This window comes from Alligator mississippiensis, chromosome 3 (genome assembly GCF_030867095.1).
Source record: "Alligator mississippiensis isolate rAllMis1 chromosome 3, rAllMis1, whole genome shotgun sequence".
Classification (NCBI taxonomy): Eukaryota; Metazoa; Chordata; order Crocodylia; family Alligatoridae; genus Alligator; species Alligator mississippiensis.
Genome location: NC_081826.1, coordinates 268,858,846 through 268,875,243, shown reverse-complemented (window position 1 = coordinate 268,875,243; position 16,398 = coordinate 268,858,846). Strand labels below are relative to the sequence as shown.

General features: G+C 45.6%; 1 protein-coding gene across 4 annotated transcripts in view; it reads right to left on the bottom strand.

Moving 5' to 3' along the window:
• CDC20B (cell division cycle 20B) overlaps positions 1–16,398 on the bottom strand; it is an 82,137-nt gene that overhangs the window by 46,469 nt on the left and 19,270 nt on the right. For all 4 annotated transcript variants that reach the window (XM_019496074.2, XM_019496075.2, XM_019496076.2 and 1 more), the window contains 2 exons: positions 5,171–5,260; positions 156–381 (listed from right to left, as the gene is read on the bottom strand). In XM_019496074.2, the coding sequence (XP_019351619.2) occupies positions 156–381; positions 5,171–5,260 (316 nt within the window). The remainder of the gene's footprint in view (positions 1–155; positions 382–5,170; positions 5,261–16,398) is intronic.

The window sequence follows — 16,398 nt, the reverse complement described above, 5'->3', positions numbered from 1 at the left end:
ACAACATACATTACACCAATATAAATTACGCCAAGCCATTGCTTTTGGTCACCATCAGCTTTGGCTGGACTAATAAGGAAAGTCTCTGGAGCTCTTTGTTAAACCTAAGAGTGATCTAATCCCCCAAGAAACTATTCCTCTATATTTTGACTGACCTGAAATTTTTGTGATTTCTTCAGGTGTCCTTGTTAGCTCAGACCCATCTGATGGTGAGAGATTAATAGGCCGACATTCTGTGAAAGTTTGCTCCGCTTCACTTCTCACGTGTGCCTGCTGCCACCTTGTGCTAATAGGGCTACTAGCAACAGGAACGCTGGATGTTAATTTCTTCACAATGGAACTTTTAAACCTTGAATAGGTGGTCTTTCCAAAATCAGGGGTCTATTAAGGGAAGAGCCGAGAATTTAGCTGCAGTAATAATATAAGAGAAAGTAAACTTCTGTCTAACCACAGATTGGCAAATACTCTCAAGAGTTGAAACAAGTTCCTATGACAATATTGCTAATATTATTTTATATCCCTTTAGAAAAGCCTTTTCACCATTCAGTCGATAGTGAACAAATTATGCCTCCCAATGTATCACTCCTTAACTGCACATATCTACAGGCGTTGTATGAAAAAGAAACCTCCCCCTGTGACCTGAAAATCTGCATAGTACCTCAGCTGCTCTGTGAAAAAAATTGCATCCTCCAAAGTATCTGAGTGAAGTAAAGTGAGTAAATCTATGTGGTCATAAATCCATGCATCCTGCCCAGTCTCTTGACCCCTCTCAGTACAACTGTCCCAGAGCACATGGCACATGGAGGCAAATTAGTACCACTGAAGACAAGGTTCCCCAGAGCCCATAAGAAAGGAAAGTAAAGCCCAGTAGAATGCACAGTCACTTGAGCTATACCAGTGGGGGGCAACCTTTATGGCAGGCATGCCATAAGGGAAGTTTGCACCCACCGTGAGTGGCACCTTGATCCTCTTACCATGCCCAATTTGTTGCTCTGCTTTCTGCTCCCTGCCCTGTGCACCCTGCTTGGTCTGTTGCTCTGCTTTCTGCCCCATATGTTGCTGTGTTCCCTGCTCTCTCAGTCACCCATGTCCCATACATAGAGGCTGCTCATGCCATTTGTATAGTGGCTATACGAGTGGTCTCCAAATCAAAAGAAAAATGCCAAGTATTTTCAATAATGCTTAGACTCCAGATGCAGCTACTAGTAACAAAGCTGAAATAATGGGCAATTTCAGCTACTTGCATACAAATTGTTTATATCTCTCTTCAAAAGGATTTTAGAGATGCATTTTTCTTGACACCTGACTTGACTGGTTTGTGAATGAATTAGTTCTAGAGAAGGAGCTATTCTCATCATGGTGTTAAGTAAAACATATAACTGATTCAAGTTATACCTGAGCCTTTAATAGTAAAGACATATGAACCAGTTACCACAAGGTAACCTACTCTGTGTATCTACATTGCATCGGCTACTCTGTATCAATTGCCTGAGTGCTTGTTACCCTATGGTAAAAGCAAAGTGGTTTACCTGTGAAGGCTGAAGAAGATACCCAACATTTACTGCAGGGTAAGAGTCATAGAGAAGTAGGGCTGGAAGAGATCTCCAGAGATCATCTAGTCCAAACCCCTGCCTGAGGCAAGATCATCTGTATTCAAACCATCCCAAACCATAATCCAAATTCTACATAAACCTACCATCAATACAGGCCTAACACCCTAACCTGGCACAGGTAAAGCAGGGGAACCATGTGACAGCCAGTGTCCTGCTTCTATGAAATGTTGTCAATATATGCTCAAGAGATCCCAAGGAGACAGCCATGCTCCCTACTTCCTTCCCTGTCCCACCCTCCACACAGAGGAAGGCAAAACCCCCCGCAGTCCATACCAATCTGACCATGGGGTAAAATTCCCCCCTGACCCCAGATATGGTGATTGGTCTGACCCTAAGCGGAGAGGCAAGACCCTCTAGCCAAACACTTCCAGCTTTAGTCCCAGCAGGAGCATTGGCAAACCCCAGTCAGAGTCCCTAGCTTTGGCCGTAGCCAACACCCAGTGCCTCAGAAGAAGGCTTAAAAACATACTGGCACATGTAGCAGTAAGGAGGGGTCAGTGGCAACCAGCAAAGCCCAGAAGCATAGGAAATACCCATAGTAAAACATATGCATAGTGACACCTAGATCATCCCCAACAGTGGCTATCCAACATCTGCTTGAACATCTCCAGTGATGGAGAGTCCACAACTTCCCTCAAGAGACTGTTCCACTTATAATAAATCCCTCCCCCCCGCCCCTTATATCAATGCTGCTTTTCACCTTTCACTTTCATCCAAATGCACTCTGCTCTTCCGTCTTCTTTCTCCTGAACTAGGGAACAAGTGTATGTGTTTTTGACGTACAAGGCAACATCACCATCTTTTCTCCCAGCACCATCCTTCCAAAAGAGTGTAACCCTTGATGTTGACATTCCAATCGTAAGAGTTGTCCCACCAGGTCTTGGTGATGCCAATCAGGTCATTGTTCTTTTCACAGGATGCAGCTTCCAGCTCATCTTGTTTATTCCTCATACTTGTATACATGCATCAGACTTATTTTACATTTTGACCTCCTCACTTCCCTTCTGCACCACTTGTTGCAGCCCTGTAGGTCTCAGACCCTTTCCCAGAGTTGAATTGCTTCTTCAAATCTTTTCCCATCTGGACTGCGTGCTCTGTTGCTGGAGGGTTTTGATCACCATTCCCTATGGACATGGGCGACTGGTGCCTCCTGAGTCTGGGGGGGCCCCAGCAGGGCACGACTGGGGGTGGGGGGTCCCTCAGTGACCATCCGGCAACCAGGGGGGCATCCCCCAGTGGCTGGTCACCGAGCACACCAGCAGCACAGCAGTGGCAAAAGTGTCAGCACTTCCACTGCTGGCAAAGCCAATTTCAGGAGGGGCACTAGCGCTCTCTGTGCCCCCCTACCAGCCAGACTGCTCACTGTCAGGGAGGGCACCAGTGTTCTCGGGGGGGGGGGGGGGGGGGAGAGAAGGCATATGCTCCACATACCCCCTCCCCATGTGTCGCCTATGCCTATGGAACCTAGTTTAAAGCCCTACTTACTAGGTAGGCCAGACAACCCTCAAAGATGTTCTTCCCCGCTCTTATCAAATGGATCTCATCTCTTGCTAACAGTCCTCTTCCCAAGAACATCCATCTAGTGTTGAAGACGCCAAAGCCTTCACATTTAAACCACCATCTATTCCACTGCCTCACTATTCTAACACTGAAGCAGCTTTTCCTGATCATGCCCATGGACACCTCCCCTGCAGACCAGATCCAGCACCCACGGTGCCCGCTCTGGGTGATTCAGGGCATAAGCTGCACACAGCACCTGCTCCAGTTGCTCTAACGTGGGCACCGTGTGTAGCATGAGTTCCAGACTGGATGCCACATGTGTTGCAGTCCTGAACTGACCAGAGTGGCCACTGAATCAGACAGTCCCCAGTGGCTGCAGCTGGGAACTGCAGCCGGACTCAGAGCTGGTAAGTAGGTGGGGGGCGGGACTGGGGGAAGGGGGAGGAGACTATGGGGAGACCCTTGCCAGGCCCCATCCCCTCCCTGCTCCCCCAACCCCTGCCCACTCCCCCAGCCCACCCCACCATGGCTTCCCCAGCTCCTGTCCCTTTAAAAAAAAAGCCCTACTCACCAGGTGCAGCTGGGCAGGGGGGGAAATCTCTGCTGCCTCCCATTGCCCCACACTGTGTGGGGGGCTCTGCCATGAGCCCCACAACTCCCACCCACTCACCCAGCCCCTCCATGGCTGCCCTACCCACCCCAGCTCTGGCCCTTTAAGGAAAAAAAAAGAGAAAAAACCCAGGACTCACTGCTGTTATAGCAGCCTCGGGGCTTCAGGGGGTTCATGCAGAGCCCCCCATGCAGCATGGGACAGTGGGGGGCAGCGAAGATCGCCTCCTGCCGAGCAGGAACAGTGAGTCCAGGGTTTTTCTGGGGTGTTTTTTTCTTAAAGGGCCAGAGCTGCAGTAGGTGGGGCAGCCATGGGGGGGACTGGAACAGTGGGGGGGGGTTGGGGGTTCCCCATGCAGTGTGGGGCAGCAGGGATCATTTCCCCCACCTGCCCAGCAGCACCCAGTGAGTCAGGCCTTTTTTTTTTTTTCTTTCAAAGTGCCGGGACCTGGGGCGGGCAGAGCAGCAATTGCCATGCTGGGAGAGCAGGCAAGGGATTAGCCTGCATGATCCATAGATTTGGCAGCAACCCAGTGAGCGGCGCTTTTTTTTAAAGGGACGGGAGCTGGGGCAGATGAGGCAGCAGCCAAATCTCCAAATCAGATTCGGCCGAATCGATTCAGGACAGTGTATAACAGGGTTCCCGACTGAAACCCTGTTACTTGAGAGATCTTGCAGCTGGTAGTGATTATGGCCCGGCGGGGCACAGAGACAACCCACGCCTGCGGAGAGCCAATGGGGCTCAGTGTCCGGGGCTATGAAGAGGACGATGCCCAGGGAAAGTTGCCTTTGGGCACCACCAGAGAAGAGAGGAGCTTCTGGGGACTCTCACAAAGAAGGATCCAGAGGGATCCACAACGCAAGGCCAACACAGGCCGAGGGACTCCGGAGCCCAGGACCAGCAGCCCACCCCGACTACCTACCAGAAGCACATGGCAGCGGCATTCTCTCTCTGGGGAGAATGGAGCTGCTGCACGGGGAGAAGCCATGGCTTCACGCAGGGACACGGCGAGGCAACTCGGAAGCCAAAGGGGGTGCGAGTCACCAGCCCAGACCCCTGAAAAGACCGGGCCCAGCACCCAGAACTCAAGGGGAGAGGGAAGCTGGGGCAGAGGTCAGTGGACCTGACCACGGGCAAACTCCCGGATCCGCACACTGGCACAGTGCATGGCAAAAGAGACTGGGCGTCGCTCGTAACAAGCTGCTAATGAGGTAATTAGCGGCGGGGAGACGAGACACAAGAAAAGAAAGAAAACCTTTTTCCCCACCTTTACTTCCTCTTTATTATTGGAAGCGGGCAAGGACTATGAGTGCCAGGGTTACGGCAAGTAACCTGGATAAAAAGGAGCCCAGATACACCCTACACAGGGCAGGGGACTCAAACGGGACCCTGCGGGAACTGATTGAAGACATAGCCGCAAGCTGACGAGATGCCTATTGACACTTACCGTACCAATCGAAATGCCGGGGATCCTCTTTAGAGCACGGGGGTGATCCCAGGAACAACTCTGATGAGCTGCTGCCTCCCACCTGGTTACCTGTAAAAGAAAGAATAAAAAAGCACCTAGATTGTGAAATAGACTAAGCATGGTCCTTCCGCGGGTACTAATCATTGCAACATCTCTTCCCTCCCTATTTCTTTGATAAGATTGAAGTCATGGCAGGTGAGAACCAGGGGATCAGGCGATACCCTGTGCGGACATGTTAACACAGTGATTTAGATCACCAAATCAAATCGGTGTCCCCCAAATCAGCCGAATCCGAAGCAAATACTAGCCACTTCACACAGGCCTACTAATTAGCTCTGCAGGAAAGCGCCAATGTCTACGCATGCATCCCTGTTAAGGCACAGTAAATTAATTAACTCTGCGGTAGGATAGTACTGTCTGGGACAAGTACTATCCTACAGTGAAGTAGTTACGTGGGCTGAAATGCATGTGTAGAAGGTGACCTGGGCTGGCTGGGCCGTGAGGGTGCTATAGGGTGGGGGATGCTTGCTGGCTAGCCCCACCCTGTAGCACTCCCGTGCCCCAGCCAGCTCCTCTGCAACATATCGACCCAGGGTGGAGCAGACCTGGGCTGGCAGGCTGACTCACCCAGGCTCCCTGACAGCTGGGGCTGATCCACCTGGATAATGTGCTGAGGTCCCGGGCACATGTGTAAATGCTGTGCCTGGGAGCAATAAACTCCAGCACGAAATGCACCAGAGTTCATTGCTACATGTTAATTGCATGTGTAGATGCACCCTGTTAGATGAAATTAGGACTATGAAAAACTAGGGCCCTTCTACATTTACTGGGCATTTAGTTGCTAAAAATGTTCCTGGTTTAACTTTTCTTTCTTAGTTTCAGACAGCTAAATAAGTAACATGGACATGATTTACCATGCAATGGCTTATTATGCTATAACTAAATGCTCTAGGGCTCAACCCATGGTATGCATACCTCTGGGGGTATGAGAGACACAGGCAGGGGGTACATGGGTGCTGTGTTTTGGTCTTTGCCTGCTCAGGCCAGCATTGCCCAAGCTTCATGCCCCCATTGGAAAGCCCGATGGGCTGTGTGGTGCCAAATGGTGGCAAAGGGTGTGGGGGCAGCGCTGGCATGGGCAGCTTCCCTGTCACCCAGCAATGTTGGCAACTCCATTAATCCCCAAAGTCTGTAAGGGAGCAAGAGTGCCTATAACTTGGATAGAACCCCATTTTTGGGCTTTAAAATAGATGCTGTTAAAAAGGGAGGGGGCGTTGGGGGGAGGCAAGAAAGACCAGACTTAGCAATAGTTTGGTGGCCAGCCAGGCTAGGGTACACCTCCAACTTCCTGAGATTACAGGTTGAAATCCTTTCTGGACCATCTGACACTATGCCTGTGTGCCACCAAGGGACTCTCCTGGACATTCCTGACCAGCGTCTTGCCTGGCCCAAAACACAGCTGGATCGTGCCAGGCTGCCAACTAACAGCACCCTAGCCAAGGTGCTAGGTATATGGACCAAAATAAGGGATTGGATTTAGGGATGGGAGTATAGCTAGAAATCATTCTTGGGCCACCACACAGCATACCTCTGTGACACCTGGGGACTCTCCTGGACATCTCTGGCCAGAGTATTGCCCAGCCCAAAGCACGGTTTGTGCATGCCAGGCTGCTAACTGACAGTCCCCCATGCCCACTGTACTAAGCATATGAGCTCAAATAAGGAATTTCTTTTGGGCTGGGATTAGAGGTGGAAATCTTTCTTTGGCCACCCCATGCCATGCCTCTGTGGTTTTTCTAATTTTCTGGTTTTCCTGGAACTGTTTTTTGGGCTGGGATTACAACTGGAAATTCTCCCTGGGCAAGCCCATGTGGTCAGGGGTGTCCAAGAGAGTACCCCAGCGTGGCATAGCTCTGGGGTGTAATAGCCAAATATAACAGTGCATGGGAATGGCAGATATGCACCCAGCTCTGGGGTATAACAGCTGCATATAACAGTGTATGGGGAGGACTGAGGTACACCCCAGAGCTGGGTGCAACAGCCACATATGACAGTTTAGGATGGCCCACACCATACATGGATAGCTCATTGGCACAGCTTTTGTCTGCCATGTGGGAGACCTGGGTCCCATTCCCAGCCAAGGCCCCAGAGGGTTGAGTTGCTTGCAAAGAGGAACCCCCACTGGGGAGTGGGTTCCCACCCCACTGGAGTGCCTATGCCTCAAATTTTTGGGGATCTGCTTGTTATATTTTGGGAAACCCTGCATCTTATATTTTGTGAACCCTGCACTTCAAGTCTATTATTGATTTGTCTCTGTTATATGTGTATGTTCACCTAAAATCCTTTGACTCCCCTCTGCTCCCCCGGTTCCCCCCCCCCTCCCCCCGGTGCCTGGAGGGGGCGGATACCATTATCTCCCAGGGTCCCCTTGCCTTCCGCATATATGTTAGGTTCTACCCTGTTCTTTCCCTATTAAACCCATATGTGGTTAAGTTCCAATTGGTCTTGGCTCTACTCTATAGGGGATAGGAGGAGAGCTACCCCTCCCATAGCACACTAAACCTGTTAAATCACTTCAATTGGAGAGGGGGTGCCTCATCTGAGTACCACCCGGGTTACCCCTACCCTCCCAGCCCTGCTGGTCCCCCTCACTCCTGACCTGCCCTCCCCCCCCCAGCCCTGCCAAACCAAAAACTGAAAACCCAGTCCAACAAAAAGTAATTTTAATTAGCCTGAGTCTTGAGCTGCCTGACCCATAACATTCTGATCTTTGCCACGAAGTACATGCAAACACAGGGAGCAATTTTTTTTGGAATCCAAAAAAGTTATATTTTTCATTAGTCTGAACTTTAAACTATGTAAAAATTTGCAAGATTAGCTCCTGGAGTCTTTCTGAAGTATTACAATAGAGATTCAATGGATTTCCATGGATTACTGAGTGAACCCAAGCAGCATCTGGTGGTGTAATAGTTGCAAAGCAGGGAAAATCATATTTTGGGGCATAAATCAGATCCACATTGAAAATTTAAAAGGATAAAAAAACCCTCATGGAAGAAATTCAGGAGCTAAAAATAAAACATGTTGGAGGTGTTTTAAATAACCACAATAAAAAAAAATCTAAAACGATCAAATCAGCTGAGAATGTGGATACACGGATGCTATTTAGCTAGCTTAATGGCGATTTTTGTCACATGGACACAGGAAAAGTGTGACAAGGTAACAGGAGAGGTATAATGGGGACAAGCGCCCCCACATACCTTGAGTACCAAAATCCTGTGTGGGTTCCCCATACACAAAAAAAAGAATCTACATTTAAGATAATATAATCTTTCTCCATTTACTTTCTGACTATAATTTGATTTATTTTCAATATAGCAGATTATCCCTTTTTTCCAGATACATTGCTAGCATACCAGGACCCCAGGCTTTGAGCAAAAGCTTCTAAACTCTGCATACTGAGATGAATGATACACACATTTTTTTATTTATTTTTTTTTTTTTACACATTTTGCCTTCAATCTTTATTTTAAGTGATAACAATGCAAAAGTTACTATGTCTTTTTTTTAATTCTTTCTTAAAAATCCCTTAATTCATTAATTTTCCTTTCCTTTCCTGTTCCTTCTTCTCTACTGTTCACTTTGTCTTTGTTTCTCCTTCCCTAATTTTCTGGACTCCCTGCCCTGCTTTTCCCCATCTTACCCTCAGCTCCTTACAATCATCATTCTTGCCATAACTTTCTAAGCCCTGTTCTCCACCTTCCTGCTCTATCAATGCTTTTTCCTTCCTTTTATCCCCCTTTTATTCAGTCATGTTTTGACTTCTTTCTCCCATGCTTTGTTCTCTCTCAAAGTTTCCGTAATTTTTTTCTCGGTTATACTGGGAATTTCCAAATAGCCTCTGTTTCCCTGCTTTTCTTTCCCAAACTCAGTATGCTCTTCAGTCCAGCCTCTGCCACAATCCATTCTCTGTACACCTGAAACCTTTAGTCCATGCTTTTGTTCTCCTCATCAGTCTGTCCCATTCCATCCCTCTCTCCAGCCAGGTCCCTCAAACAAAACTCTGCCCCACAGCAACTCCTACCCTATCACCTCATTATCCAAAATAAACTGTTACGCCTCAGCTCTGTATTCTTGGGCAACCCTGGCACAGGATGCAGTCTGTCTGACTCACAAAGGACTCCCCCCCCCCCCCCTACCTAAACGAAACTGATTAAGATGCAGTGAGAGACGCACCTAAAACTCTCCAGATAAGGGTGATAAGAGTGAACAACTGCCCTCGGTCTCATCTGCATCTGAGATGGAACCAGATGACCATTCATTTACATGAGAGATGGAAAACAGAAAGCCTGAAGCAGAGACTGCAGTGAATTCTGGGACCAGAGAAGCAGGAGAGCGCTGCATGATGGGGAATCTGTGCTTCCAATGTTAATTAACCCATGTTCACACACACCCAGTTCAGCATTTATCAGACCAGTTCTAATCTGGATTTGCTAAGGACTTTTCTCCCCCCAGACACACACACACAGCTCTAAGTTTAATAGGCATCTCGGGCCGTACATTCCCCGGTCCCAGTATGGGAGGCCTATTTAAACTTGATTGACTAAAACTCGGTTGCCGGGTTAGGGAATGCTGAGGCAAGAGACCGAGTCCGAGGGGGTACGGGCAACATTTGAACAATGGTTAAGGGTTCATCACAGCATCCAGCCTGCTGCAGCCCTAATCCCAGGTGTTGTCGTATCTTTCCCGAGACGACTGGTGGGAGTCCTCTCCACAAAAGGTTATGAGCACCCCAATAATTGCTTTAAGTCTGTTAAAAGACTATAGTAAAATCTGGAAAAGTCATGCTAAGCTCAGGCTTGTGCACAACAAGTAAAAATCCAAAATCCTGATACTGCAAGCTATCTATTGTTCCTGAAGAAACCATGAGATATCCCATCAGGATATCTGCCATCCATAGGAATCTCAAGCTGGCTCCCAAGTATTTGGGTTACTCCCTAATCTTAAGTGTTTCCTGATTATCAATCAGTTTCCTGAGATGGTCCAAACCAGATAACCCCTTGTCAATAGAAAAGACAATGATTTACACTACTGAGGGTGCTTCAAAGCAGCTGAACTGAGGGTATAAAAATCTGTAAGTGTGTGTGCTTAAAAAAAAAAGAAGGAGAAAGAGAAAGAAAAAGAAGAAGCAGGAGGAAAGAGGGAGAAAGAAAGAAGAAGAAGAAAACTCCTGTGCTGACACCATCCCCTGTTGTTCTTGGGACGCTGGAAGAACAGATCGTCTCTCTCTTCAAGGATTGTGCTATGGACTGTGCCTGTCAGCTTTGCAGCCTGGGTACCGTGGACTCGGTGAGATTCCCAGCGTTCTCTTTTCTTTCTAGGCATAAACTTCTGAACCTGAACTGTATCAGTTAAGCTTGAGCTAAGTTTCCCCAAATACTTAGTGAAACCAGGGTAGTATTGTCATTGTTTGTGTTTGTTTTTCTTTTGCATGTCTATTACTACTAGTACTATTATATATTTCATATGCTTAGCAATAAATAACTTTTATAGTCAAACTGGTAGTAATTGGGTATATTTTTCCTTCTCTGCTTCTTTTTCCTCCTGTGCTCTGCAGCAACGCTTCTTTTACCTATGCTAAAGATCCTGGTGAAGCCTAAATTATTGTGGGGTCTGCTCATCAAGAGGCCAAAGATTGGGACGTGCTGAGTTTGAAACACATAAGGGGATCAGCTTGTACAGGCTGATTGACCCAGTTTGACTCAGACGTGCCCTTATGAACTGAATGCTGGCCCATGAGGGTGTCAGCTGGACACCCAGCCGGATTCAGAGGGATTCGGTTTACCTGTGTGCTTGTGTCTGACTGCATTTTATTGTTGCTCTTATGAACTGATTCTTGGCATATGAGGGTGTCAGCCTGTCCATGCTGATCAGCCCGGCCAGGTCAGGCGTGTCACGTTAATTTGTGTGTGTTTGTGTGTATGACTGATTTGGTGACTGGAGGAACCCAGTCCCATTGAGATTGAGTCCTGCAAGATAGCTCCACTGGGGGTGAGGGCTTGCAGAAGGGAGAAATACAGCTCCATATAGTAACACAAGCAGCACATTGACAGAATCACCAAGACCCTAGAAACTATCCCTAATAAATGAGCACACCCCAAAGTAATGGGCAAATTTGGTAACAAAACTATACAGCCTATGCAAATGATACACTTCTGACCCCATAACGTTTCTCTCTAATCAGTTCCCTTCCCATCATTTCTCCACCTCTCTAATCCAACTCCTTAATCAATGTTCTGCCAAGATCACCTTTCCCCAAATATCCTTAATCAGTTATATGTCAGTTAAACTTCTGCCCATCCCAGGACATGAACATATTATCTACTTCTCAGTCTCAGCGCATCCCCTTGTCCATAAATCCATCTACACTTTCCATAGTCCTTCCTTTGGTCTCCTAGTATCCCCCCACCCCTTCTTCTGGCCTCATTCCAGCCTTTTATCCCACCCCATCAATCAATTCCCTGTCCACAGTCAACTGATTTTTTTTATCCTCTCTGAAGATTATCACCCAAATCTCCGCCCTTGAACTAGCCCTTTCTATACAGCCTCCTTATTCAATCTATCAGCCCAAACCCTGATAGTGCCCACAACACCTCAAGTTCAACCAGGGTGTCCACTTCAATCCAATATCTACCACCCAACCCTCAACTGATTCTTTAACCCCAGCAATCCATGCCTCTGATCTCACAGGCAGCCCCTCTCAATTCATCTTCAGCCCCTACATGCACCATTCGGATCCCAACAAACTGACCTTCCCCCCCATTGCACCACCCCTTCATAACAAAAATACATGCCCCAGCAAATTTTTCCTTCTCCCTGCCATTCCTTGTCCATCCCAACAGATGGGACATATCCCCTGAGCTTCCCCCCACAGCAAATATTTCTACTGCTCAGCCCCCACAACAACTTGATTCCATGCCCTTGCATGTCTCCAAATTTGCTCACTGTCTTGATTTCCAAACTGCAGCAGATAGGAGTGTCTCATCAACTTCCTTTGATATTTCCAGCTCTGTGAAGAAGCCATTCTTTGCTAAGCATTCTTCTCTCTATTGAGAATCCACTACTGCTGCAGCTCCTCCCTCACGTCACAGAAGCTCTTCTGCCTTCTCTTTGATGATGTAGGCAACAAGTAAAAGGCTCCCTACTGAGCAAATACAGTGGAGCATAATGCTGCCTAATGTGCTTAGGGAGCCACCTCTCCCTCTTAATAGGTAATGAACAATAAAAGAATCGAAGTAGCAGGTAAGGAGGATAAGTGCATTATCCTCCTAAAAAAAGTTATGTCCTTCCATTAGTGTTCCCTACATAGAATTCAGGGAAGATACCTGCTGTTTTCAGACAATAAAAAGAAGGCATGGCCCAGTGGGCAGCCAAGAGAGGGAGATATGTAGAATCAGCAGAAAGAAAGCAAACCTGAAGGCATGTCACTCAGTGGATGTGTCTACACAAGACGCTAGAAGCGCAGTAGACTAATTCTATTAAGCATTAGCACGTCATGGTGATAGGCATGCTAATGAGCAGTAGAATTAGTCGACTGCACCTTAGCATCACATAAAAAAGTGCGCTGGCACTACTGTACAGTAGCACCAATTACAGAGCATTAAGTTAGTACCTTTTTATTACAGGTACTAAACTTAATGTGCCGTAATTATGGCGCATTAATGCACGTGTAGACATGCCCAGTAAGATGGATGGTGATGTGAAGAGGAGAAAACCCTGAGTTCTTGTCCCAATGGGAATGCAGAACCATTCTCAGTACTTTTTATGCACTATTAAAAGCAAGATGCAGCAAGCCAGCTTCAAGAGGAGGGCTGGAGAAGGGGCCTGGGAAATGCCTACCTGCCAGGTTGGATAAAATTGATTTTTTTAAATAAAAAAATGTGGATGTTTAATTGGGTTTTTATATATTATTTAAATTTATCATTTTTAATTTTTAAAAATAAACCAGCTTAAAAGAACATTTGAATTTAATACATCATAGGCTAAGATATAAATTTAGTATAATCTAGTAAAATAATTTAAATAAAATATTATATTGAGTCAATGAGCCTCTAAGTAAAGACTCTAGAGTTAAAGGTCAGTTTTCCTCTATATAACAATGACTTTTGAGGTCAACCTTTAAAAATATGCAATATTTCATGTGCATAGACTTGTCACAGATAATGTTGCAAATGTAGCAAAGATTATAAGAAACTTAGAAAAAAATAGTGAAGCAAACCTTAAGTTTATAACATATGGGTGCAATGCTCATTTGATGCATCTTTTAGCCAAAGATTTAAGTACTCCAGGAATAAAGAAAAATGTTGAAATTGCAAAATACTTTTGTAACACCCAGTTTAGTTCATTTTCACTGAAGAAGCTAATTCTTCCCCATGCTAATACAATTGAATTCAGTGGTTGACTGCTTCAAGTAATTTATTAAGAACTGGCCTATTTTGATGCTCATCTGTGAAGAAAATCATGAAAAAAAATGATGGAAGTATCACAACTAGAATAATCAACATTGAACTAAAGAAAGATGCTGAATACACTAAAATCTATTTCCATAGCCTTGGAAAAATTACAGAAAGAATGCAGCTGTATTGCACCTGTTGTTGAAATTTGGAAAGAACTTCAAGAAATATTAAAGCAAGAAATACCCAGCAGAAAAGTTAAATTGCAGGCAGTAAAGAAGTGGATGGATCAAGCACTCACCATCAGATTTTCTTGACAATATTTTTAACATACAGTACTAGGGTAGATGCATAACCGCCAAATAGGAAAATGCTGTTATGACATGGGCATTTACTAATCACCCATTATTCACCCATCAACCATAATAAATTTCAGAGCTACAGGTGAACCATTCAAGCAGTACATTTCTTTCTGAAGATGTTTTAAAGAAAGTCACACCACTGAACTGGTGGAAATCACTAGCAAAGACCTGAAACCAGAATTTGTGGAAGTGCTAAACCAGCTTTTACCAACAGTAGCCTCTTCTGCAGGTGCATTCAAAGCTGAGAAATTGATTGGGAGTGGAAAATCAGGAAAGCTTGTTTTTCTCTTCCAGTCTATGAATAAGAAAGGGGAGGAGGGGGAGGTATGAATTCTAAAAACTTGAAAGAGAGTAAAAAAAATTTAAACAGCCTGGGTAAAAAATTAATTGTCTTATTTTAAAGAGAATTAGACAAGTAGAAATTTAAGTTAAAATGACTTTCACCTCTCGCATTTTAGAAAATTTTCTGCAGGATGACCTGAAATAATTGGTTAAATTCATGAAACAAAGTTCATTCTAGTGTAAATAACAGTTAATTCTAGTGTTTCATAAATTAGTTGTAAATGTGCACCATGTTTTGATTTTTAAAAAGATTCTGCATCCAAAACATTAAAGTTTTGTTTAATAAGCTATAAGTATATAGCTTAACAAATTTAATTGTTAGAAATCCTACATTTGGTAAGCTATAAAATGCTGAAATATAAATTATTCACTGGATGGTTAACTTTTTATTCATATTTGTATCAAGCTGCATTAAGATGACAACTTGAATTTAGTTAAACACATAAAACAAGACCTTCAAGCATATTAAATAAAACTTCAATATTTTGGATATAGAAACTTTTTGTTAAATCAAAACATGGTGCACATTTACAACTAAATTATAACACACGAGATTTAACTGTTATTAACAGTAGAATGAACTTTGGCTAGTGAATTTAACCAAATATTTCAAGTCACCCTGGGGAAATTTTTCTAAAAAGTATAAGTGAAAGTCATTCTAGCTTTAGTTCCTACTTCCCTAATTCTCTTTAAAATGAGACAATTATTTTTTTTTTACCCAGGCTGTTTTAAAAAAATTTTATATATATAAAATTGTATATATATATAAACAAAGCTCAGAGCAACATAGGGCCCCTGCAGGACAAATCAGGACAGTTGGTGGTTGACGCAGGGAAAAAAGCAGAGCTCTTCAATGAGTTCTTCGCTTCAGTATTTCTAAGTACCGACCAAGCCAATTCCCCCACCTCAATCATTGACAGATGTCCACAGGGCACCAGTCCACCTACGGTTAGCTCTGAAATAGTTAAGGAGCCCCTGGAGGAGCTGGATGGGTACAAGTCAGCAGGCCCGGATGACCTCCATCCACGGCTGCTGAAAGAATTGGCCAGTGTCATAGCTGAGCCGCTGGCACAGTTGTTTGAGCACTCGTGGTGCTCCGGTCAGGTCCCTGAGGACTGAAGAAGGGCTAATGTGGTGCCCATTTTCAAGAAAGGGAGAAGGGATGAGCCGGGTAACTTTAGACTAGTCAGTCTTACCTCTATTCCTGGGAAAATGCTAGAGAAAATAATCAAAGAACACATTTGTGAAGGCCCAGCAGGGGAAACGGTGCTGAGGGGAAACCAGCATGGGTTTGTCACAGGTAGATCCTGCCTGACAAACCTTGTAGCCTTCTATGACCAAGTCACTCACTGCCTGGACGTGGGAGCCGAGGCGGATGTCATCTTCCTAGACTTTAGGAAGGACTTCGACACAGTTTTGCACCCTATCCTCATTGGGAAGCTAGCAGACTGCGGAGTAGATGCCTACACGGTCAGGTGGGTGGCCAAGTGGCTTAGGGACTGCACCCAGAGAGTGGTGGTGGATGGTTCCTCCTCAGCCTGGAGGGAGGTGGGCAGTGGGGTCCCGCAGGGTTCGGTCCTTGGACCAATATTATTTAATATCTTCATCAGTGATTTGGACGAGGGTGCGGAGAGCACCCTCTCCAAGTTCGCTGATGATACCAAGTTATGGGGCGAAGTTAGTACACTAGAGAGCAGGGACCAGATTCAGGCCAACCTGGACAGGTTGGATCAATGGGCAGAGAGAAATAGGATGCAATTTAATAAAGATAAATGTAAGGTACTCCACCTGGGAAGGAGAAATCCCCAGCACACCTATAGGTTGGGGAGTGTCCTTCTTAGCAGCTCAGAGGCAGAGAGGGATCTTGGAGTCATAATTGACTCCAAGATGAACATGAGCTGGCAGTGTAACAAGGCCATCAACAGGGCCAATCGCACCTTGTCGTGCATTAGCAGATGCATGACTAATAGATCAAAGGAGGTGATGCTCCCCCTCTATGCGGCACTGGTCAGGCCGCAATTGGAGTACTGTGTCCAACTCTGGGTGCCGCACT